Raw genomic sequence first — 27,204 nt, 5'->3', positions numbered from 1 at the left:
CTTGCTGTCTCGGCGGCTTCTCGTACTCCACGGACACGTCCTCGAACACTATCTCACCTAAAAAAAAATCAATTTTGTAATTGATCGTCATTTTCCCACAAAAAAATTCAAATCGAATTTTTTACCTTTACTCGGCCACTTGTCAAAATCTAAATTAGGATTTTCGGCCTTCAATAACTTTTCGTCGATATCCACAGGATGTTCCGCCGGCAGGTTTGTGTATTCCAATATTCTTTCCACCTTTAGGAATTAATTCAAAATTAATAGATTACATTAAATATATTAAAACTAGTGTACCCAGGCAAAAAGAGCTCACCGACGTCATCTGGTTCTCCACCTCCGCGGTCTGGCGCATGCCGTACTGACACATGCCCACCAGACCTATCACCTGCGTGATGGCCAGCCCCACGTTGCCGCCCATCGTGTCTGCGACCACACCGCACATACACCACACCATACTCCACTCCACTCTAATGATCTTCTACAAATAAGTAAAAAGAGCACAAGATTCCATGGCCACATAACTTACCGTTGCCGACGAACAAGAAGAAACTGAAAGTGACGAAGGCGAGGTAGAGGCAGCAGACCATGTCCATCCAGAAGCCGAAGGCGCGGTTGGTGTTGAGCACGAGGGTCCAGGCGCAGCTGTGCAGGTCCTGCAGCTTGTCGAACTCGCGCGCCAGCGTCCTCTGCCGCGCGCCGCACGACCTGATCGTCGTCAGCCCCGACACCGTCGCCGCCGCCTGGTTCAGGCTCTGGCTGCGGGCTGCACACACACGTCTGTTATCTGTCCAAAGAAAATACTTAAACCTGCAAATTTTGTCCCAACTCACCGATAGCCTCGATTCTCTTAAGCTCCCGACTGGTGTTGAGGAAAAGGTTCCTCAGCAGATGTAGAAGGAAAGCCACCACCGCGGTCGGCAGAAGCAGCCACCAGTTCACCAGGCACACCACCACCAGGATGGAGACCACTTCCAAGAAGAACTGCCAACAGAAACCAGGTCAGAATTCCAATAAAACTACCTCAAGCTAATAGTTTACATGACCCTGACTCACCCCGAGGCAGTCGACCAGCGCGACCGGCAGCAGGGTGTCCACCTGCCCCATGTCCTTGGAGAAGCGGTTGAGGATGCGGCCCGAGGGGTTGTGGTGGAAGAACCACATAGGGGCATTGGTTACTCCTCTGCAAACAAAGGTATCTTGAAAGTAGATAAATTGTTAAGATAACAATGTTCTTTAATATTGGTAAATCCCTCACCTGAACATGTTATCGTGCAGCGTGATGGAGGCCTTGATGCAGGTGTTGTAGAAGACTATCAGCTTGTTGCCGGTGAAGAAGATGCAGATGGCGATGAGGCTGGCGTAGATGTACACGCACTCGTTGCGCGTCAGGTGGAAGTAATTACCCGGTATGTCCTGGAACTCTAGAAAATAAAGAGTTAATACATAGCAAGTCAAACAGATAACAAGTCTTTTAAGGGTCAAAGTAGCAGTTTACCTGGAGGCGCGGCGGCCGAGGAGGCGTTCGTGTTATTCATTCTCACAGAATTGTACGCACTGTTCTTTTCTTCCAAATTAACCCTGAAATTTAGTACAAATATTTAAATTTTTCACTTAATTGTTGATATTAAAACAGAAAAACTACAAAATCGGAAGTCATCTGTATTCCACTTTCTTCTTCTCTTCTAAAATCATTTACTGGCTGGTTGTTACAACGTCATCAATGTCTCCAATGAAGGACTCGTATCCTACCCTAATAGCTGGCTTCTTGAATTTGATTTTGTAAGTACCAATAGCACTGAAAACTGACCATTCTTTCAGCCAGACGTCGCATGAGGAGTAGAAGACCTGTGCCAGCAGGAACAGCGCGAACAGCAGCAGCATGGAGGCGACGCTGCCGCCGCTCTTGATGTACGCCAGGTACACGCTGCTCGACACCGAACCCTTGTTCTGGCTCTCACCTGACGAGGAACGAATGACTGAATGAGATTTTAAAAATCACTCTTAAACAGCATAATTCAATAAATGGATTGTTACATTCTTTTTCTCTTCCCTTATTGAATATTTCAATAAATAAAAGATAGAAAGAATGAAACAGTTTTCATTTAACTTCATCGCACTGAATCATTCATTCGTTCTTGAATGATGCTAATTTCCTACTGATCTAAGGCAGTAAACACTGTACCTTCATACTTGGGGTCCATGTGGTTGTCGAGGTCCATATTGAAGGAGAGCTGCGACGCCTCCGACATCGACCTTTGCGACCGCAACTTGTGGATGTTGTCCTGATAAACCATTTACCATTATTTAAACATTATGTGGATTTTTAATCAACAGTTTTAAATCAACTACTACTAAATTTAGACAGTTACTACATTTTCATACATTAAGAGCGAGCGCACACCATTGACTAAACTATCGCACAACTGTTGTGCGATTGTCGACAGTCGATTGTTTCGCAGCTAATTCAACTGTTTTGTTGCATAACTTCATACTGACAGTGTGAGCACCTTCATATAAGATCATAGGAATCAAAGGGCGACTAACCAGTTGTGCGCGCGCTCTTGTTTCTTCAAGGTTATACCAAATGCTAAATTTACATATACGACTATTTAAACAACATACTGAATAATCCAAATATATATATATATATAAAACATAAACCGACAATTAATTAAACTAAACTTAATAAATTACTAAATGATAAATGTTTTACGTTTTTACTAATATCCACTTGCTCGACTATAGCGGTGGTAGGGAACACCTAAAATGTTAAACAAATAATCATTCACTACGCCATTCATTCATTCAATTCAATAAGTTAGTTTGAAATTGTCACGTTAAGTTGTCCGTCTCTATTTAATCAAAGAAAATGTAAAGGAAGACAATTAATACGTGCTTCAGTATCAGAGTTTTTGGATACCACTTACAATGCTATCATGCTTCTCGTAACCAGTCTTCTGCTTCTGCTTCTGTTCTTCGACTCGCTCTCCCATCTCTTTGAGCTTCTCAAACTCTGGTACTCCCGACTTCAGTTCTTGGTATGTGCCTTGTGCGACTATCTGTTTCACACAACCGTATATATATTTAAAAATTAAATTAATTGAATGAAAGAAAACTATAGATATTTGTACTTGTAGTGTACTTATTTACATATTTATTTATCTATCTATTTATTACACTACATTTATTTATTTATGATATTACATTCACACATCACATTCATAACACACAGCATTACGCACGCAAAACACACCACATATATATTAACATACAAATATTATTATAACACGTACAAACAAACACGCACACTCCACATTTTTATATATAATTTCAACACGCTGCAGAGCGCCGCCCGCGGCGCGCACGCACAACGTGCAAAATGCAAGAGTCATGCACTGCGCCGCGCCGGCCGGCCAACAGTCGCCTCGCGCTGCTACACTGTGCTGACACCTCGCTCGTTTGCCCTCTCGCCCGCCATTTTGTTTACGTGTTCTCTTTGTTTATATTGTTTTCGTGTACGTTTTAACTTGTATTCGTGTACGTGAAACAATAAACTGTTTTATTATTATATAGTGGTTTATTTCACTGCTCGGTGAAACTACATCCTCAAATACCGCTAAATACTTTTTGTACAAATTTTGTTTTTATCTAAAATAATTGTTTTTAATGACTTATAGAATAGTGCAGTTTGTCGCATTTGTTGGTGTGACATCGATTACAAGCTGAAACAACATCATATCGCTGTCTCGCTCACTCCTATGGAGAGTGCGTGTACGTACCGTGCCGTCGCGCATGACGCACACGTTGTCCGCGTGGCGCGCGAACTGCACGTGGTGCGTCACCAGCACCACCGCGCGCTCGCGCAGGAACCCGCGCACGCACTCCTCGTAGATCGCCTGCGCCACCTACACACCGACAAAACCTAATACATTTGTATAAATAGTTACAGCTGAAGTATTTGTTAGCTTGTAGTAGTGACCTTGGCATCGACGGCCGCCAGCGGGTCGTCCAGCAGGTAGAGGTCCGCCTGCTGGTAGACGCAGCGCGCCAGCGACACGCGCGCCCGCTGCCCGCCCGACAGCGTGGACCCTGCCACACAAATGTAACACTGCTACAATCTACAGCTAATACAATATAATTATATAATCTAATAGGAGTATTTGAATGTAATATCTAAGAGAAAAACTAAACAGAATTGCATTTCTGATAACGAAAAAATGATTTTCAAAATTACTGTCTGTCCACAAGCCGTGTTTGTTCCGGATAGTCTGTGAAACGACTGAGCCGATTTTGATGAGGTCTTTACTGGATATAACTGACAATCGTGGGCGGTGGGTGGACTTTTTTTTAATTCTGTGCTGACGAAGTCGCGGGTGACAGGTAGTATTTATGTTGGAACACGAAACTTAAAGTGATTATCCACCAATTTTATATTGAAATTATGAAAAAGAGAACGCACTGCAAAGAATGAAAATGAATGACCTTCTAAACTACATTTTAGAATGAATAAGCAATATTAGAGGCAGTCGTGCAATGTATTCCTAACCTCTCTCTCCGACGACTGTCTTGTCTCCATGCGGCAAGATGTCGAGGTCGCTCTTCAGCTGGCAGCACTTGATGACCTGCTTGTACCGCCGCAGGTCCAGCTCCTGACCAAACAGGATGTTCTGCCGCACCTGGAACATCACCACAGATATCATTATTAGCACACTGTTAATAAGCACGTTTATTTTTATGTGGGCTGTATACAGGTAAATTTGTAATGGCCTAAAATCTAAACAAGTGAACCTATTTTGACAAAATGAGATGTCATTTTGTTCGTCTTCTTTTTCCGAGTGTCATAAGCACTATAGTCGAAAAGGTTTCAAGTCATTTAAGAAGCAAATTGTGTTATAGATTTTATCGCTGTTGTACACACAGATGCGTCAAAGAGCCAGGGTTCCTGTGCGGCGTAGGCAACGTTGGCGCGCACGTGCAGCGAGCCCGCGCTGGGCACCAGCTCGCGCAGTATGGCCTGCAGCAGTGTGGACTTGCCCGCGCCCACCACGCCCACCACTGTCGTCAGGCTCTCCGGCTTTATCTGTACCATACAACGTAAGTGGTCAATACAGAATACCGGGATTCTCACCTCAAGATGGTTGGTTAAATAGTCTGTGCTAAGCAAGAAGATTTAGGAAACACGTACCAGAAGATTATATACCACTTGTTTGTGTATTTTGGAATAATTTTAAACATAAACTGTTAAAATACTAGAAAATTGAAATTTTACTTGGCTTTACTTTTGGACCTACAACATCTTTAACTCATCATGAGCTTAAGTTAACAAGTAGGATAAGTAGAGCAATTGAAAAGGCCATATTCTACAAAAATAAGTATTTTGAAACTCCAAACATATTTCCCTTACATTTAAATTAATATCAGCGAGGGCGAGCACTTTGCCATCCACCGCCTCATCTTCCACATTCCTCCAGTGGGCCGTGTAGTCCTGGAAGCTCACCAGCACATTGGCCTTCAGACGCTCCAGGTTTGATTCTGACTTTATGTACGTTTGCCCACTGCAATTTTAAACAAAAAAGCCATATATATCTAGTATAAAGTTTCGTGAAATTTAAATGTCTTAAAACAAGATCTAAGCATGAAAAGAAATAAACACCATGGATTAAAATACATATTACTAGCTCTTTTAAAACATTGTAATGTATCAAAAGCGATAAAAAACTAACCCATTCCCAATCTTCTCAAAGACTCCGTTACTATGAGCAGGAGTTTTACTCTCTTCTATATTTATCAGATTAACATTATCCTGATTGTCAACTTCTGGCAGCAGAAGGAACTCCTGCATCCTCTTCACGCTGACGTACGCCTCCAAGGTGAACGTGATAGCCAGCGGCAGGAAGTCGACCAGAGTATACTTGAGGATGTCGTAGTAGGAGAAGATGACGAACACCTTGGAGGCGGTGAGCTCGTTTTGGAAGGAGAGGAAAGAGATGATGCTGAGGAAGATGGCCACTTTCGTGTTCAGCTTGACGCAGGATATCATCACCGCACGCAGCCAGGACATCTTCTTTATTACATTCATCTCTTTTCTGTGGAAGAATAACTTAAATATGAAAAGACTGATGTGATATTGTTTTAACAAGAAACGACCAGGTGAATTATGTGTGCGATGTTTTCTGTGTATACGTACTTCCTAGCCTGCCCTATGATCCTGACGAAGGCGTTCTCCCAGGCGTACATCTTGATGGACTCGATGCTCTGTATCACCTCGTTCATCAGCCGGATGCGGTTATCTGTCCGCACGGCCGTCTGCCGCCGCAGCTTGCTGGATATCTTGCCTAGGTAACCTGCGAATAGGAAAAGAGAAGGAGGGACCTAGAAATCTTGTTCTTCGGAACGGAACTCGGAAAATGTCCGTGTATGCCAATTAAAATCTTAGCGCACAATCTTACCTTGTAAAGGTATAAACAGCAATAAGAAGGAGACTCCGATAAGCGTGGCGACGCCTATCTGCCGGTACATAAGGTAGATGATGAGGACGCTCTCTATGGGCGTGCGCACCAGGTCCACCATAAAGAGACTGGCCATATCGAAACGCTGTGCATCCGTCGTCAACAAGTTGACTACATGGCCAGCCAGACCTTCTGAGGCTTTGCCACCGGCTGTCAAATCTAATCGTAACAGCTGAAACAAAGAAGAGAGAGTTTAAATGTGAGTTTAGCAAAAGACAGTGTTACTAATCACGACATATCTGAATTTATTCTACCTTTCGGTATATGAGGGAGCAGCAGGCGACCCTGATCTTCATGCTCATGGTGAGCAGCCACAGCAGCATGGGATGGATCATGCTGGCGCTGATTGCCATGAACCTAAAACACATGTACAGAACTTGTTATGCTAGCTCTGAGACGATTGTCTCTGTTTCCTTGTAGTGACATCAAGTAAGATTTCTAGAGTTCATGTTCAACATTAAAATACAGAAACACATATTTAAGAATATATAAGTATGAATAAACATCACGATACATCAGTCGGACAATGCGACCGTGTTAAAAATTGAAAGAACAAATAATGTAAATATTTATTCAAATTCGATGTTTTTTGTAGATTTGCTACATTTATTCGATATTCAACGTTACTAGTACGCAATAAAGTTGAATTTCTATCGACTGGATAGATTTAATATTTTCGTTTTTTAAATTTTACTCGTTTACTCTTTCAGACTCTTACATTTTTGATGTAAGCAGGTCGAATTTTAATATATCTTGTGTGTTTTTGTTAATTTTACCCGAATTAGGATATAATATTTTTCTTTTTGAATCAAAATTGCAAAGATTTTGAAGCTATTGTTTAATTATCAATTATATTATAAATACAAAGAATATATTACAATTCATCCCAAATAACCTGTACATTGCTATTAAAATGTAAAATGTCTGCTTACCCCACAACCCCTAGGGCGTACAGATATGCCTCGTTGACCGTAACGCCCGCGTGTGACGGTGAAAAGTAATTGATAAGTCCTTCCAAACACATCGGTATTGATAACCTGCAAATATTATACATAACTTAATCAGTAGAAGTAACATAACTTGTTAACTTGTAACAAACTAAAAACATGGATATCTAGACAAGACGCTACTTGGATATAAAAGCATTTATTGCGTTCCGCAAAATTTACCAGTATTAACCGCTTACGAGCAGCGCTAAAATGGCAAAAATCTAACATAAAACACCCCATCTCTTGACCTGCCCAGTGAAATGCATAGAGGTCAGTGGTTTCACAACGCGTCCCAGTTCCCTAATGTAGGAACATCCTTCAAGAATTACAAACTAGCTATTTGTAACCACATTCATGCGTAAACTATTACTAGGCATAGAACACTAACTACATTTAAGTCGCTAAGCGCCCTTATTGTGGATTTACTGAAAATAACAGTGGTAGTGCCCGCTTTAACATCTTAGCAAGAATGGGCCGGCACGCCCGGTGTAATACCACGACCACACAGAAGACAGGCGTGAAGTGGATGCAATTCCGAGTTTCGTCTGATGAGTGTGGTGCCGGAGGCCTCATTTAAGTCCCTTTCTCTTTACCACCCTTTTCTTATAAGGAGAGGATGGGAACGGGAAGTGGATTTGACGGTAGAGGAGATGAATAAGAAGGGGAAATATCCTATTTGTGTGCGTCTCCTCCTCTGTCGGATAAGGGTAGGCAAGGCATCTGCAATTGCGGATGTCTATGGGCAGCGGTCGCTTCGCCATTTTGGCGGATTCAGGTAGCCGCTTGCTCGTTTGCCACCTTATGTTATAAAAAAAAAAAACTAATTGGCACTCATAGTGACAAATCTGTGTGTGTGTCAATAACTAAAAAATAATTTAGAAAATCCAATCTTACCTAATACTGGCATCTATAAACGCAAATATTAAATTTCCTATGATGAACTTTGTACCGTATATTTTCACTATAGTCCTTAACAATGACGGCTTTTTGTTTTTATCTGAAAATTAATATAAAACAGACTGCAATTACGGATGTCTATGAACAGGGGTCGCTTTTCGATGAATTATTTTAAATTTGTTTATAATTTACAGGGAAAAGAATTGCACATTCAGCATTCAGCGTAATTGTTATTTTGATTTATTGTTCATTGTATTGTAACAAGGACTAGCACAATGTACACATACGAATTAGGGCGGCAGGACCTAACCCTTTAATCGCTTACAGAAAGATAAAATAGTCAATTCTGACTACCATATCAAATGTATCAGCGATATATTTTTCTGGTTATATTTAATCATTACTAGCTTTCGCCCGTAACTCCGGCCGCGTGGAATAAAAAAACAAAAGTAAGTAGCAATGTGTTCTTCCAGATTATCCTCTACATCTATACCAAATTTCATCGAAATCTGTTCAACAGTTTAGGCTACAAACTCTAACAAACATCCATCTAAACTTTCGCATTTATAGTAGTATGAAATATGATTATTAGTAAATTTATTACCCTATCTGACCGTCGCAGGCCAACTAAATACTCAATAGTTACCTTGTTTTTGTTTTTCATATTTCCATTGCTCCGCCATAACATCGCCCCGCGGAGCCGCTCGATGTCCTGATGTACATCTGTCATCAATATATTTAGTATCAATGAATCATCAAAAAGAGATGTAAATATGAAAATAGAATAACACATGAAACGTAAATTACGGGATTCGAACCCAATACCTATAGATAACAAGTCAAGTACGCCATCGAAGCTCTCGATTATGTTAAATGTCTATATTGCTTTCTTATCTTAAAATTACCTGTATAGGTCTGATATACTTAGTTGTCCTTTACGGCCTTTTTCAAATATAGGCCGAGTGTACCTGGAAAAACATTTATTATTATAATATAAACTCGATAACATAGTTTTAAAAGACTTTTAAAAAACGTACCTGAAACGTTTTAACTCTATTGGACAATTTACAAATACTGAAACTAATTTTAAACAATTCGGTAAACTCTTAAAAGCTGGCAGGCAATTTGTCGTTTCGATGTTCGGCCGTCAAACCTTCAAATGCTCTTATTGTAAAGAGTAATACTAGGAGTTCTTACCAGTAACATAGCTTTGAGAAGATATTAGCAGTTTCCCGCGGGTTCTGCTTCCTTTCTATATCAAAATATCCGGGATCCATTCTAACTTATAATTAAGTACGGTCCCTGTGCGTACTTCGCCGTCTCAACTTCAAATAACTTCAAGTGTTTAAATAATTACTTGCTAACCCGCTGACATTTCAATCTGTAAAGAAAAAAAAATAATACAAAACTGACTACAAAGCTCTCTTTCTCTCATTTTTTACGTTATATCTACCGTCTCGCTCATGTAACGAAATGTCCCTAGATACTTTACAAGCTAATTATCTAAGACCGATTGAAAAACATTCAAATAAAGCGATAAAAAGGCCAATATGACCTTGATATCTAAAAATAATAGAGGCCTTACATATAATATTGAATATTTAATTACATAAAGCAGGCGAGCGTGAGAAAGTATTATCACGTTTAAAAACTCGACTCGAGGAAAAAGGTAATAAAAATAATGTTATAATCAAAACAATAAAAGAATCCGTATCCGTTTATGAGATTTTAATATATTTAGATAATTTTAATAAAATCACTTTGGCAATTTATAACAAAAGGTGTGGAAAATTTTTAGGTTATGTTTACCCGTTTCCATTTTTAAAAGGTCAATCAACTTAAGATTATTGTCTAGTGAAACTACAAACATCTAAAACAAAAGCGTTAGATAAATATCTTAATAAAACATTAGTAAAATCAGACAAAATGTAGGTCATTAAGCCGGTCTTATACAATGTACATAGTCGTATTTTTTATCTGTAATTTGTCCTCCTGACCCTAAAACTAGTGTAACAGTTAATGTCAACACACGCAAAGATCATCATTTCATACAGGTAAAGAGTCCAAGGTCATAACGATATGTCAAAAGTGCGTTGAAAAACTAATGAACGCAAAGGAATGAAAGGGTCATCGCGTATTGTATAGTATAGCACACGTTATACGCCAGAGGGCGCTTTTTATAAATGTAATTATCTCTACGCCAATAGCCTAATGGTTTAGGTAATGGACTACCAATCTTGCGGTCGAAGGTTCGAATCCCGCAGCTTAGTTGGAATGGTTGAAGGAAATATTAGTAAATTAACAAAAATCTACGAATATTAAAAAAAAATATAGAATGTTAGCAAATACTTAACTTACTAGCCTAACCTAAACTTATGATACTTTAGGCTATATATTATATAGAGTCATTTGAAAGAAAAACCTCTGAAAAAAGTACAAAAAAACTACAAACCAAACAAAAACAAGGTTGCTATGGTTACTTAAATTCTCTGCCAATATTAAGGGCCAACATTGCGATATATCATTTGAATTTGAACAGACTTTAACTAAAGAACACAGTTAAAACACCACAAAACTAATTCTAATCAAACAAACGATAAGCGACACATGCAAACCTACAGATGAGTCATTGACCTACATGTAACCGATGACCAGTTTACATAGACCCATTACACAAAGACATTATCTCAGCGTATAAGATCAGGTGCAATAGTTGGTTCTTAATCAGGCAATTAACCAGTGCTTTGAGAACTGATAACGTTTAGAGATCGTAATGGATCTGAACAACTTACATGTAAACAAATTAATTAACCGTATATAATATACATAATGGTTAGATCATTTACATTAAGGGCCTGTCCCACCACTGGCTGATAGATCCTCAGAAAGCTTAAAAATAACGTCACTAACAGATAAAGTAACAAAATCCGATATTTCCACCACATATTTTACAAATTGGATTGTAACCAGAAAATGTACTATTTGGTGGGACAGTCCCTTAGATTTTTATCCGATATACAAAAGGTTAATGGTTATCGCGTGTAGTTCTTTATGTGTCAATTTCGTTATTAAATGACTAAACTGGTTTGACGGATTTCAAATCGTATTATTTCCGAGACACCTAGGGTTAATCAGCCAGCTTTGTATTACGGTTAATTTTTATTTATTTAATGTATAGGCTTCTACAGAAATTTTATACAAGACGACGTACAAAGATTAAATAATACCATTGCTGGAGAAAATCATCATCATCATCAACTGCTCACTATTTTTCCCCTCTGAGAGGTTCGGAGACTCGGAGCCTATCCTAGGCCATGGTCAACTACGCTGGCTCACTGCGGGTTGACTTCACACATATCTTTGAATTTCTTCGCCGATATTTACAGGCATCACGATGTTTTCCTTCACCGTTAGAACGTCGGGTAAATTATGTACATATGAAAAATCGAAAATCACATTGGTACTGCGGGATTCGAACCCAAGACCTGTACATTACAAGTCAAGTGCTTAAACTCAGCCAAAGCCACTGAGCTAGAGAAAAAAAAACTTACAATCCTATTGTATTTTTAACGCGATTGAGGAAAACGTTTCATTGCGTATGAGAAATTGATTTTATCGCTCAAATCTATCTTTAAAGCACTTGTTAATTCGTTAGTAAATATTGAATCTTTCATATCTATGATAAACATACTAGAATACTACGACTAGCGAGTAACTTACACAATTTTCTTTCGTTAATTCAATATTAAACAAGTGACAATCTACTTTGTTTGCAACAAATCCTTACTACGAAACACATTTTCCTCTTGCACGAAATAATAGAATGGTTTTCCCCGCACTCGAGACCACATATTGCCACATAAAAGTCCATAGTAACTATTATGTCGACAAACATTTGGTGGTTAACTTACCATTTTTAGAATAACAACTGTCAACGTTAGCTTCACTTTTAGATACATTGTATATTTATATAATACACTAGCTTAGCTTGCGACTTCGTCCACAAGTAAGAAATAGAAAAAACTACATTATTCTGCGATAACGTAGCTTTTAACGGTGAATACGGCCCAATAATTTTTGAGTTATTTCAATACATACAAAAATACAAATATTTCCTCTTTATAATATTAAGTATAGAAGTATTGATAAACGTAAAAAAATAATTTATTACAATTTGAACATTTACTTTGTGTAATTCAGGAAATTTGAATCCGATTTTTATATGATTACATGAATATGTCATTTAACATACATAGTAAATATCATAAAAGTTTTACCTCTTATCAGAATAAACGTGTGTTTGTCTGTCCTCTGAACGTGATGTTATTTTTAATCACAACTAATACTTTGAAAACAATATTTGTTTATTTTCCTATTTGCTTTCTTGATACGATCCTATAATTTTCATGATATTTACAAGACAATTTTATTTACCGTTTATAAGCGAGAACGATAAAACATCTTTAAAACCTTTCTACTTTATTTGATGTTATTTTGCATCTCCATGTCGTTAAAGGCCTCCGAAAATAACTCGAGGCACGTCATATCGTAAGCGACACGCGAAAACAGACGTCACGGAGGACATTAGCAAGTTATGACGTCAGACATAAATTGAGCAGAAATTTCAACATAAAACATTACCCTACTTTGAACCTTTTTTTTACCAATGTCAGAAGCGAATCAAACTAATATTATAAATGCGAAAGTTTAGATGGATAGATGGATATTTATTAGTTTGTAGCCTAAACGGCTAAACGGATTTCGATTAAATTTAGCATGGATGTAGACGATAGTCTGGAAGAACACATAGGCTACTCACTTTTTTTTTTAATTACACGCGGACAGAGTAGTGGGCGAAAGAAGTATTAATATATATTCAACACAAGTCATATAATTGAAGTAAAGAAATGCTTTATTATTTTGCGGTACGTACGGCACAAAGCAAATGTTTGTTCAACGTATAGGTCATTTGGCGCACACCCTTGGGGTGCGGTCCCATTTTATTCGAGAATCGATTGATCAAGCGTTCAAAACGCGCCCCTATTTCACGTTATTTATAGCAAAATTAGGTTTTACAAACATAACAAAAAATCCTACATTTTCAGTTCTAGTAACAAAAATAATAATTCTCTTGCACGTCCGATCTCCTATGAAATAGAGAATGGTACACTCGAGTTTTTTATTTTATCAAAGTGCTTTATTACAAAGCGACCATCGCTTCATAAGTCTATAACCTAATACAAGTATATACACTCAATAATACCATTACAGTTCTGTACATAACATAGACGTAGTACATAACTAGCGATGATTTTCGCGTACAAATTGTCACGGATTTCCCCGCGCACGCGCACGCGCCCGCGCACCTTGGATAGTAACAACCTTCCCAAGCACAGTGTGCAGTATGGCGTCCGACAATATGACGTCATCAATAATAATTTTTTAGTAGTTTACCATCATACAATATCAAAACGTAAAAATTATATGTAGTCTGGACATTAATTAGGACTAGAAATTAAGATGACAAAACAATCCTACATAGTTAAAAACACCACCATCTTCCTTTTTATCTAACTCCTGTTATGTCGACGCAACAGGTTTTTGTCCTCCAAATATCTCTATCATACGTCATCTCAGTCATTACTCACTTGATCATGTCACCTTTCACGCAATCCATCTCTTTCTAGGTCTACCTCTACCGGTGTACCACACTCATAACTAACGTTCTCCTTGTAACATGCGATTCATCCTGTTTCATAATATGTCCATACCATACTAACCTTTTACTCCTTACCTTTACTTATCTCTAGTTAAATTAAACATACGTATTAAATTATAACTAACTAGCTGTTCCCGTGCGATTTCATCACCATAAAATTATTTTATTGTTTAGATATGTCAAATTGTCAATTGCAAATGTCAAAATGACATGACATGACAAAACTTGGCAATCTTGCATCCTTGATGTTGGCAGCAACTTATGGTCTCTTTCCCACATAAAGGTTTTTATCCAAAATATTTACCCCCTAAGTTTAATGGCGTGAAAATATATAGCCTTAAGCGTGACGTAAGTGTTGGGCTTTTTATTAAAGAGAGAATTATTCAAAAACATGCTGTGATTGCTGACATCTTAGGCAACAAAGAAGTGTGTGTTTACGCTTTATTATATTAGTATACAAGTATAGATATAGGAGTGATAGTAATTCTAAATTTAATTCCTTGACCATAATAAATTTTAACTTGTTTAAAGAACATCTTACTTTCTACAAGTACGAGTCCAAAGTACAAATCGAAAGTTACTCTACGTGATCGAGGTATCAAAGTTTACACATATTACGCTTTTTCAGTCTGGTAATAACATAATAACGACCTTGTCTGTCTATACTTATCTGTATTATGAACTATTGTTATCATTATATTGATTTTGAGTAGTATCTCATATGAAAACCTAACACCGATATTGTATAAAGTACTAGCTATCGACCGCGGCTCCGTTCGCACGGAATTACAAAAAAAACAAGTAGCGTATAAATTTTTCAGTAAGATTCGGCCTTTCTGCAAATACGTTGTAATAAATATCCATCCATCCAAACTTACGCATTTATAATATTAGTAAGAGTAAGATTAGTATGCAAGGGAGTAACAATATATCAGTAAATCAGATATTAACTGCAACTCAGAGACATTAAATGTTTACTTTAGTCTTAGATAATATCTCACATTAAGTTTTTTAGGGATGCCATTAATAACCTTGTAAGAAAACTCGATGTGGTATGTTTTCGCGTTTCTAAACACATACGTTAACTTGCATTTCGTAAGCATAATAAAAAGGAAAATGTTTAGATTTTATTCCATAAATACTGGCATAACAACATTTTAACGACCTTAAAACAAAGGAAATATATTTAAAACAATTTTATATGAATACATTTAAATTTAGAACGAATATTTTGTTTAATTTTATTTTGTTGTTAATTAATTTGTGAGACAGAACCTCTCGTTTACAAAAACGTACTCGTATGATTTAAAATCATACTTCATACTAATATTATAAATGCGAAAGTTTAGATGGATGTTTGTTAGAGTTTGTAGCCTAAACGGCTGAACGGGCATCGATGAAATTTACAATAGTAGAGAATAGTCTGGAAGAACACATAGGCTTCTTGCATTTGTTTTTTTTTATACCGCGCGGACGGAGTGGCGGGCGTAAGCTAGTCTATAATAATTACAAGTTATAGAGAGTCATAAGCGAACCGAGAGAATAACTTTGCACATAAAAAACAGTCCTTACTACTAGCTGTTCCCGTGCGGCTTTATGCTCATGGAATTATAAAAACTTTATTTCATTTGTCAAATTCTCAATTGCAAATATCAAAATGACATGACATGATGACACACCATGGCAACCTTGCTTCCTTGATGTTGGCAGCTTGTAGTTTACGGTCCCTTTCCAACATGAAGGTTTTTTTCCAACTTATTTATCCCCTATTATAGCGTGAAAATATATAGCCTAAAGAGTGTCGTAAGTGTAGGGTTGTTTATTAAAGAAAATAGTTATTCAAAAATATGTAGTGATTGCCGACATCCTAGGCCACGAAGTAGTGTGTGTTTACGCTTTATTATATCAGTATAGAAGTATAGATTATATTAAGTTGTAAATTAAGCTGTCGTCAAATATTTCCTTTAAGACTCCAATGTCATAATAAAACCTCATTTCTATTTGCGTACACCGTCAGCCATTGTCTCCTAAACGGTTTATTGCTCAGCAAACAATGCTACTTGTAATACAATTATACAAATGTTTGATCAAACATGCAAGTGTTGGACAAACATGTACGATTACATCGAGATGTTACAGAGCACAACTATTTCTAATATTGTGCAATCTCTCAACACGAGTATGGGGCCATTAAACTTGCGAGTTGGCGTTTTTATTTTTAATCATGTCTGTAAATCAATAACATATTAGAACTCTTATTTACTTGTAAAACCTTGTCTTGGTTATAATGTTTAAGATATGAAAATACACTTTTATCTATGAGATATTTTTAAATTATTCACTCGAGTGGACGATAAATTCATATTTTGTTTGGAATTTGATTCTCTATAAAAAAGTTAAATCATTGCCATGATGGTAACATGGTAAACTTTCGCCGCTATTTTCGTGGCCCACTCGATCAGTCAATGGAAACAAAATACTACTATGAATTTGTGATTCATCTCACGTCACGGTATATCGACATGTTACGTGATACCAAGACATATTTCAGGGACGTTCGTGAATAATACTTTTAACTTACGTTACTAAAATTCTTTTCAAATACTTATATACCACTAGTTGTTGCTCGCGACTTCATCCGCGTAAATTTAAAATATAATAATTACTATGTTACACATAACATAGCTTTTTAAAGGTGACAGTATTTATAAAATCGGCCCAGTTGTTTTTACGTGAATCCAACGCATACGAAAAACCAAATCCTAAAAAACAAATCTTTCCTCTTTATAATATTAGTATAGTTATAGACAAGAACTAGTGAATTAAAAATTAATTTAGATTTATGTGTCTTTGACATTTTTTTAAAGTTTGTAAAGACAATCGAACTCGATTGACAAAAAGAGCTCTAGGCTAACATTAACTCTAGCTTGAGCTATAAGTTTACGTATAGGGCATAGCTCACAATGTACCGAGAATACCTTCACTATGTATATAGCTATTGTAAAAAAAAAATTATAGAAACAGTTAATTTGATGATGTTCAAGTTAAAGCGTTATATAAGCGGATGAAACGAGTGTTTCAGTGAAATGGAATCGATAACACAGGGTCAAGCAAACATCGTGTAGTATGGCAGCCTGTCAGTACCAGGATGTTAGCAGACGTATGTGCGTTTGTTGTTACTACCGAGTGCGTGGTACAAAGTAGTTATGATATCCGATTACTTAGCAGTGGGACAATTGATTTGCCATTTTGTACTGAGTTTGGTTTAACCGGGAATGGAAATTTCCGTCAATTTTAAAGAGCGTGATATCATCTTGCCTGACAGTAATTTTTGATTAAACTCAGCAGCGGAATGATGCGGGCACAAGGTTCTGCCCGTGGCTTTTAACGTTTTTACATCGATTGCGATTCCTTTTGTTAAAGCATACATAATATTTAACACATTAAAAGTTTATTAACAAAAAATAAAACTGGGAAAGACGGATTGACGTTAATAAATGCCTTGGTAAGGTACAGACTTAATACTTCGCCAAAGAACATGGTCTCTCAACAACATTGTGTAAGAAGTCGAAACAAAGGCTAGTGAATCAGACGAGATAATTGCAGAGCTTCACACGACATGCAAATATCATACAAGCTTAGTTAGTAACAACAACATTACCAAAAGAGGTGAAAAGAAACCCACAATCAGAGGCCATGAAGTACCCAACGGTCATTTATTACCTATACAATTCAGTAAAACCATACAGAACATTGAATTTATATTTATAAACGAACGAAAAACATAGCACTCGATATTTTCAAGGTTTGTTTAAATAATAAATATATCTAGCAGTCTAGACTCTAAACCGAGATCCGTCAATCTGGATTAAACGAATGAAAACCATCGATAAAAAGACAAGTATCTACCTATTTTTAGATTTAACTGAACAGTAGAACTGTACAAAAATTTTACTTTCAGAAGTTTATTTTAGTATAGCTACTCATAGAGAAGTATTTAGTTTACCATAAAGCAACCATAGACTTTTTAACACGAAAAACCACATTAGCACACAGAATGTACCAATATCGGGTTTTAACAGCACTGGTACGTACGGACATAAAAACTGCGGTTTATTTTATAACTGCAGTGAATGTTTTCATTACAACTTTCGCTGTTTACCATGGTTGCTGACGTCACTGCCTATACCTAGCTCATGGTAATTTAATACAAAACATCTCGCTTGATGTTGAGGAAAAAAGAATAATTACGTTTACATTGTTTTAATTTTAATATAAGTATAACTACAGCGTTCCTAAATTACAAAACAATTACTTATATATACTAATATAATAAAGCGTAAACACACACTTCTTTGTTGCCTAAGATGTCAGCAATTACAGCATGTTTTTGAATAATTCTTTCTTTATTAAAAAGCCCAACACTTACGTCACGCTTTAGGCTATATATTTTCACGCCATTAATCTCAGGGGGTAAATTTTTGGATAAAATCCTAATGTGGGAAAGAGACCATAAGTTGCTGCCAACATCAAGGAAGCAAAATTGTCAAGGTTTGTCATGTCATGTCATTTTGACATTTGCTATTGATAATTAGACGTGTAAACAATTAAATTAAATTTTCACAATTTTAGGCGGACGAAATCGCACGGGACTAGCTAGTTACTAATATTATAAATGCCAAAGTTTAGATGGATGAATGTTTGTAGCCTAAACTGCTGAATGGATCTTGATGAAATTTGGCATAGACGTGGAGGAATGTCGGAAAGAAGACATATGCTACTTACTTTTTTTAAACCCCACGCAGACGGAATCGCGGGCGAAAGCTAGCAAATTCTATTCCAGATATAAAAACATTTACCTCGTTATGTTAGTCGTATCACAAGGTCCTTTAAGAGGTAAATATTTGCTTGATGTCTTAATAATGATAACAATTCAACGTTCTTATTAAACTATTTAATGATAATTATAGTTAATAATTGTTAATACCTCCAAGGTCCTACTGATACAATAATTACATTCTGTTTAACTTTGACTTTCGTTTATTTGCTGTTGTAAAGATCGATACAGACACTCAGAACTGAGCAGTTTTAAAAGAATAGTTCGACTCTTCAGTTCAAACTATCGGAACAAAGCTAGAGGGCTTTAAATATTACTACCAATAAGACTGACGATTAAATTTTTTTGGAGGTTTACCTGAGTTTTTGTAACTCAAGAATGTATAGTTACCAGAACAAAAGCTATCTCGTGGGAATCCTATTGTATAAGGGTAAAGGGACTAGAATTTGGCCTCTAGCATAATCAGAGAAAGTTACATCACATGTGATGACGGAAAGATTTGTAGTTGTGTATGCATTGAAATAACACGAAAACTACTGAACCGATTTCAAAAATTCTTTCACCATTAAAAAGCTACGTTATAGCTGAGTAACATATGCTTTTTTTTTTAATTTTATTTTATTTCACGTGAACAAGTCACGAGCAACAGTGTCCATATCTAATGTTTTATTTATTGATGTCGATTCTTTTACGAAAATTTCGTGCTGCCAGTCTCTATTTTTTCAAAGAGATCGAGACATGATATTTTGTATCTACACATTATGTAGTTTGATATACGACTAACACAATGCAGTCAATATGCTACCAATTGTAAGATAATTGTCCGCAACAACTACTATTGTCTCTTACGAGGAACCAATAACAAAGACGTTATGATGTCATCTTTCGTTTTTGTTGAGATATTTTTGCATGTCAACGAGAAATACGACCTGAAATTCTGAAAAACGTGTTTGTTAAATTACTTCAACGCGTTTGTTTTTCCATATTTGAATGTTGGTAGTCAAAATGCCTCATCGTGGTATCTCGTTTTTTCTTTACCAACATCTACAGACCGTACAGGTCCGTACTTTTGCACGATTTCTTTTTCTTTTTTCCACTATTTTTATTTCTTGTTTTTTTAAACATTGTGTTAAAAAATTAGTAATTTGTCGGGCGATTCTCATTCGGAAGTACAAGCTATTATATTGGTACGGTTGCTGAAAACACTCTGATTCACTGGCGTATGTTTCTTAGTTCCTTGTAATAGTATAAACAAAGCAACGGTTTGTGTAGTGTGAAATCGCGAACGGTCGTCAGGTCGAATATAACAGGTTCTCGCGTCACAAGTTATTGACCTTACAAAGCTCCTTTTAAGTAAATCTGTACAGTCAAGGGCGTTTATTTCCTACCCTAAGGTAATATATCGATCTTCAATGAACTTGCATACATATATGCTGTGCTTTTGTGGCAGTTTTAAGATAGTAAAATGGCATTTAAATATTTAAAAGCGTCCTCAATGATAAGTACACATAAACACCAAGACCTAATGAATTTTTTACTTTTAGATTGTAAATAACGCTTATGAAACTAAGTGAAGATTCGTTTCAGTGTTATTTGTAAATATTTAGTTAAGTTATTTGTATGGAAAATCACACTGGAAAACAAAAAGTATTTACTGCCATGTTTTAAACCAGTGCTAAATTCACTGGACTGGACTCGTAAAGAAGACATCACTTCTTTGTAATTACCCGATAAAGGAATAAAATTGTTTGCGTTTCAACGGGTTCTTTGTTTTAATTAGCGAACAACTGCACAATAATTGTTTTCTCCTAAAATGGAATTGTTTCTTGGAATAATGTTTCATCACGTCACATTATTAAGTCTAAATAATACTACTATGTAAAAGGGATTTTTTATTTAATATTCTAGATTGAACAACAAAAATCGGAACAAAAAATTTGTGCGACTTTGGAGTTAGCTGATATGAGACAGTAAAAAAAAAGTGACTAAATATTCAAGAAAAAAATATGGTAATAACCACCATTTAATTTTAATACTTAAATTATACTAAAATGCCAAACATCTCGGAAACTGGCACTTTTACTGATTAAATTGGTTTGGAAAATCATTTACTTTATCAAATTATTTTAAATCTTATCATACTCTTCTGAGCTGGTGCTTATTCCATTAATTTTACGCGGAATCATTTAAAGAAAAATAAGGAAAATCTGGTTTGCATACAAAGGTAAGAAAATCTTAACTTAATCCTAACTTAGGAAGAAATTCTTAACTTTCTAACACACTTGCGGCAAAAAAACAGGAAAATGTGTTCTGAATATTGCAGTACAAATAACGGTGCTGACAAGAGCGAAACCTTATGTTAAAGCTATCAAAGGTTACCTTACACAATATTGGAAGCGGAATATTTAAATATAAACTCACCGACATCAATTTTATTTCAAACGTACGATCAAATCAGCTGATCGGAAGACACAGTAACAACACACAACTTCACAACGATTGGAATCGAATATTTATGAAATATTGTGTTGTATTCGACTATATTTCTTAGTAAAAATTATTGAAAATCACCCGCACATTCATAAATTCAAATAAATTGACAATTGTTTGACACTATTTACAGATGTGAATGAACCGTGTCCGAAGAATGAAATTCTGACAATGATACGCGAGATGTTAAACTGACAGATGAATGATCAGCTTTCAGTGATGCCAACTTACAAAAAGTTACTTCTTTGGTAGAAAAAATAAAAGAAAAAACTTGTTTGGTATGTAATTTCCTTGAATTGGTTATCGCGTGCCATCTCATTACAATGTTAATTATAATAAATTCCTATTTGTTTTACAATGAAAATGAAGAGAAGTGTCAAATAGCAAATATTTGTAAATTAAATTATTAAAAGATTAATTAATAAAATATGGGACTACTATTCGATTCTATAAATATAAAATAATTGAACAGAATGTTATTGTTTGAATGTTATATCATTATACCGAGGACGTAGATAAATCACGGGTTGTTTATTGCAACATTTGTAAATTGCAGTTGACATTGACATTATTCAAGGTTACGGAGTTTTACACATGTGATTGGTGGCGCCACTTTCGAATATGAAGCCAACTGTTTCGCTACAATGTTTATAAAAAAAACTTAATGGTAAATAAATTGGTAGCCTTTCATCATAAATCATATTTATTATCATTACAATAATTGGTTATAATATGAAATACAGTAACACAAACATTAGAATCTATTTACAAAAGATCAACTGTTCGCATCTAGCAAACATTGTCTAACAAAGAAAATTCACATAATTTTAATTTCCAAATACAAATAATAAACAAAAATATATTAAAATGGGATATGCAAATTATAGAATACAAATTAAATAGAATATTGAAAGGAAAAGAGAAAATAAAGACTTAAATTCTAATCAAGTAAGCAACTAGGACTAAGGAGACTTGCTACAGGGGGTACCATTACGCTCATTGTTTGGTTTATTAACACTACAGGATGTTCCTTTCGTACCAAAGTACAGCAACAGCTCTAGGGTACAACGAGGGCAATACATGAAAAAAGTTTAACATAAAATAACTTCAAATCTCCAACTGCGGACTTTAACTGCTGTGACATTTATATTGACCAATATCGGTTGTCTTTGTCTATTTGCAATAAAATAAGAGAGATAAGAATCAATACAAATGGCAAGGCAGAAACCAAAGAAATTATAGCTCAAAAAAATTTATATATGACATTAAACTCAAGTATCGAAATAAAGCAAATAGAAGACAATATCGCTCTACCTTGGCTAGAGCTGTCGCCGACACTGGTTGTCGCCGACATTAGATGTCACCGACATTTGGTGTCGCCAACATTGGATGTCGCCGACACTAGTTGTTTACGGTGTTCCATTAAGCTGGTCGTTGGGCACAAAGAATACAGGATGTCCCAGACTGGAGGCCTGGCTGACGGTAGCACACTCCTGCAGCGGCGTGCGAGCGCTGCTGTAGTGCATACTGAGCCTTGCACTTCGACGGACAGGAGTCACCGTGTACTTCGCTGGCTCGGGATTTGATGAATTACGACTGAAAAAATATGTTAAAACCTTACTATGAAAATAAACAATTCAATTTATACTATACCTACCTACAGAGATAAAAGGTTCCATTGATCTGTAGCTACTGGACCATAAACTACAATATAGTACATTTTTGATACATTTAAATCTGTAGCCCTATATTAAAAAAGAATTAGACTTGCCTATGTAAAGGTGCAATTGATTGTTCGGATTTCACACGTTCAGGAGTAGGTTTAGGGCTGTTTTAAAAGGTAAGTATTAAAATTAGGATTAAAGACAGAACTTGTGTATAAAACGAAATGGTTTAGAAACTATTTAATAGATTACTGTGAGAAGCAAGTAGGAAAAAAATTAGATGGATAACAGTCAAATTTCCCTTAACCATGATTCCTAAATTAAGCAAGCTCATAGTTCTTGCTAATGAAAAAGATGCAAAAAATCCTCTCGTCAAATAAAAGTCGCAGAAATTAACTTACATCTTCGCTTTGTGCACAGCAAATCTTATAATGGTACTCTTCAAGACATTCTTCACATCCACCATCTTGGGGTCCACCTTCGGCACGTGGCGGTTGCTGGGGCTGATCTTAAGCTGCATAAACTTATCCAACAGTTGGTCCAAGTTCTCTTCCACTACTGAGCGCTGTGTAAAGGCATAACAGGTGTTAGTTGTACTTATACTTGAAAACATGCAAAACTGTCATGGTAATTGATAATGAGAAATCTTAACCTTGAAGTAAAGATTAGAGCATTGGTTCCTCAGTGGTTTAAGCCCTAGACTTGTAATTTACAGGTCCTGGGTTCGAATCTCGCCGTGTACCAATGTGATTTTCGATTTTGCACCCGACATTCTTATTGTGAAGGGTAACTATGGCCTATTTACCCGTCACTTAGGGTAGTTACCCCTCAGTGAGGAGGCATAGTGACATGACGATGGATACCTCAGTGCCCATAGCGATGGCCTCTTCCCAACACTGCATGGAGGCGGGCAGGTCCCCGCGGCGCTCCTCCAGCGCAGCGCGGCACTCCCAGTAAGCCGCCGTCTGCGTGGCCGCGGGGAACCGGTCGCGGATGGAGCGCAGCCAGCACGCACACTGTTCCCAATCGAATCCCTGCACAGGAATACACTTAGCGTCTTGATTGCCTGGTACATACGGGATTATAGGCCAAACACTGAAACAGATCTTGAACACTTCACTTCGTAAGCGCCCCATACAATCTGGCTTACGTCGAAATTGAGCGTAAGCTTGTCATTTAATGTCGTTTCAGTATTTGGCATCATGTTTTCTATTAAAGTTTATTGGCTTTTTATTACCATGCTTTAACAGCGAATCTGTGTGCGCCGAAATTTTACAAAATAACTTTTCCATTGTCTGCATAGAAAAAAAATAGCAATAACAAGTTCAAGTCACTTATAAAATTGTAAAACTTTACCTCTCGCAGCAACTCAGTCAAGTCAGTGAGAGCACCGTGCAGCAACACATCCAGATGATTGAAGTCAACGGAAGGTGTCATTGTTATGTCATTTATCTCATTCAAACTGACACTCTCGCTGACATATCTCGCGCTACGCCACTTGTCCTTGCCGAAATCATCTTTGTCTTCTTTAGGAAAGTCAATTTCATGATGATTTAGATTGTCCGTATAAGACTGATTGTCACTGTCTGACTCCACTGCCACATTTTCTTTATTTTCGTCCTCATCATTGAATAACGGTAGAACTGGTAATTCCAATGGCTTCTTAGTTAGATGACGTATACCAAAACATTGCAGATGATGATAGGAGTCCATCGATTTGCCATGTTTCTGTAACCATTTTTGCAACCTAGCCTGCAACTCTTCCGAACTTGGAGTGTTATACTTCATCGTAACAGGAGTCATAAATTTCACTTTCTTCCTCTCACTTTTAACAGCAGAAACTACTTTCTCATAATTGATACAATCATCTTCATCTATTTCGTTTACATTTACTTTATCTAACTTTTCTCCAACCGATGCCCAATTTTGGATACATTTTGCTTGTTCACTTTTACTGATTCTTCGTAAATGTACAGCCGAAATAGACCTTCTAACTGGTTTGGTTTGTGGAATAGGGCGTTTCACTCCTGTAGTCAGTTGTGATTCTTCAATAAGTTTTTTCAAATAACTAGGATCTGTCCTCAATCTCTGCGCATCATCCACAACTTGTTTAGCTACCGTTTTCGGTTTATATAATCGTTCAAAAACTGTTTCCCTTCTTGGAGAGAATTTTTTAATGTCTTTAGTTTTAAAAGCAGGAAGGCTTTTCCTATTATCCGTTTTAGATGTTGTAAATAATTTTATCGCTACACTGGACTTGGTAGATATTGGTGCCAGAGTTTTACGATGGTTAGCAGTGACTTTGTTGTTTGCCGTACTTGTCTTTGTGTTAGCACTTTGTTCTGTACTATTGCTAGTTTGTGGCAAGTTATCAGCAACATTTGGCTCTTGTTTTTCTCCATTTGGTATATTTAATGTTTGTTTATTTCCAGTACTATTATCATGTTGAACATTATCTTTTGACTCAACCTCTTTATTATCCTGAACACTAGTAATTGATTCCATTTTACTGCTGGATTGTCCATTATTTGATACTGTAGGTTTTTTTATAGGTCTAGGAACTGTTGAAACTCTTTGATTTACGTTTTTAACATGTAAATGATTCTTATTCAATTCAGAGTGATTCTTGGTTGTGGTGCTTGTGTAATTGAAAGACTTGCTTATACTACTTGCAAAATTACTATTAGCCTTTTGTAAAACAGGTTTATTTCCAACATGGCTTCCGTTGCATGTGCTGTTTTTTGGTTTAATTTCAGTACTTTTTTGTCGTTTTAAATTCGACAATGCTTCATGTCTACTGTTGGAAGCCACATCTTTACTAGTGGTAGGTTTGTTTGCAAAACTTGAAACAGATCCTCTCGGAGCAGATAAAACACGGGGTTGATTCTTAACTGAATTTGATACTCCATTTTTAGTCTCTGATTCCGAAGACGAGTGAAAACTGTTGTATTTCTTCAAATTGAGCTCTCTTAACTGAAAATTAAAAATAATGAACATTGTATACTTAAGAGTAAGAAAATAACAAGTTAGATATAATTTACAAAGATGATGTTGCATCATATATGAAGCTCAAATAAAAAAAAACAAAGTTCACCTTTCTAATTCTCTCCTCCTCTCTTGCTTTTCTTTCCTCCCTTAACTTGGCAAGTCTATCATTAACCGAAGACATGGCTTCCTGTAATGTATTCCAATAAAAATATTACATTTACTACAAAAAAGATTAAAGGAGTTTGGTGAAGGTAAAGCGCGGCATTTTTTTACCTTATCTTAATGGGACCCAAGCAAGCATAAGTAATCATATTTGGATTTAACGGTTTTAATTAATTAATAGTATTTCATCAATTTGTTGCGAATTACATTATAAAACATTAAGCATATCAAAATAGACGTTAGTAATTACATATCATAAGGTTAACAAAAAATTGTGTTTTATTACAACGCTGATTCGAAATAAAATGGGATTAGTTTTTCAATAATTCAGTTTTTCATGATTTACTAGGTCAGTATACTTACGGCAAATTATATTTTACAATTTATCTATATGTAATGACACTAGACGCACAAAACACATAAAAACAAAACAGTAAAATCACTCCTATTCCACCAATAACACTTTTTATGATCATATACTTGAATTGCATACAAGTGCAGCATAAACGCAGTTAAATTAAATAGTCAAGTCCAAGAGCGGCGGTTAAAATAAAAACGGCTGAATTTTAAATGCTTTGAGCTTTGAGCGTACCATCTAGGGATACCATATAACGATTTTGTTTTACCATTTTGTGAATGACAGTTACTGTCACAACAATCAAAACATGTCGATTTTATACTCGTTTAATTTACTTTCTTATTTCATTGATATCTCAATTAATTTTAAAGAAGTAAATTGGCCACATCATTAAAATAAAAGTTGCACCTAGAAGTATGGATAATGTTATTCCCTTAACAATAATACTTTCATCGCTAACTTTGATTGGAAAATATTTTTTTCCCTGTTTAAGGAAAGGAAATAATTACAGAACGTTTTTATCTTGTTTTAACTTTACATCGACACATTGTTTTTTAAACAAAATGTTTTAATAAAAACTTACAGTTT

General features: G+C 36.2%; 2 protein-coding genes across 3 annotated transcripts; both read right to left on the bottom strand.

Annotated features, from left to right (window-relative positions):
- Positions 1-4: 4 nt before the first annotated feature.
- Positions 5-21,614, bottom strand: LOC106109581 (probable multidrug resistance-associated protein lethal(2)03659; the record flags this gene model as incomplete). Its single annotated transcript, XM_013291138.1, has 26 exons — positions 21,376-21,614; positions 9,596-9,779; positions 9,304-9,366; positions 9,045-9,121; positions 8,396-8,498; positions 7,445-7,549; positions 6,767-6,869; positions 6,453-6,684; positions 6,191-6,347; positions 5,727-6,089; positions 5,408-5,558; positions 4,922-5,083; positions 4,550-4,679; positions 3,983-4,092; positions 3,783-3,908; positions 2,931-3,062; positions 2,186-2,285; positions 1,811-1,961; positions 1,499-1,581; positions 1,259-1,424; positions 1,057-1,183; positions 834-984; positions 530-766; positions 317-426; positions 126-240; positions 5-57 (listed from the first exon to the last, which is right to left on the bottom strand). Coding segments are annotated over exons 2-26 (3,387 nt in total), but the record flags the coding sequence as incomplete, so codon positions are not given.
- A 1,189-nt stretch (positions 21,615-22,803) lies between these two features.
- On the bottom strand, positions 22,804-26,861 carry LOC106109623. Of its 2 annotated transcripts, XM_013291208.1 has the most exons (7): positions 26,622-26,861; positions 26,203-26,283; positions 24,465-26,081; positions 23,972-24,142; positions 23,510-23,673; positions 23,216-23,272; positions 22,804-23,040 (listed from the first exon to the last, which is right to left on the bottom strand). In XM_013291208.1, exons 2-7 carry the CDS (start codon positions 26,275-26,277, stop codon positions 22,854-22,856), a joined length of 2,271 nt encoding a protein of 756 aa, XP_013146662.1. In that variant the 5' UTR covers positions 26,278-26,283; positions 26,622-26,861; the 3' UTR covers positions 22,804-22,853. The 2 variants fall into 2 exon arrangements, with proteins under 2 accessions (XP_013146662.1, XP_013146663.1); XM_013291209.1 differs by lacking the exon at positions 23,216-23,272 and having other exon boundaries at positions 26,622-26,860.
- Between the last annotated feature and the right edge of the window lie 343 nt (positions 26,862-27,204).

Source organism: Papilio polytes, unplaced genomic scaffold (genome assembly GCF_000836215.1).
Source record: "Papilio polytes unplaced genomic scaffold, Ppol_1.0 DF821122.1, whole genome shotgun sequence".
NCBI lineage: Eukaryota > Metazoa > Arthropoda > Insecta > Lepidoptera > Papilionidae > Papilio > Papilio polytes.
This window is presented reverse-complemented; position numbering and strand designations above follow the sequence as displayed.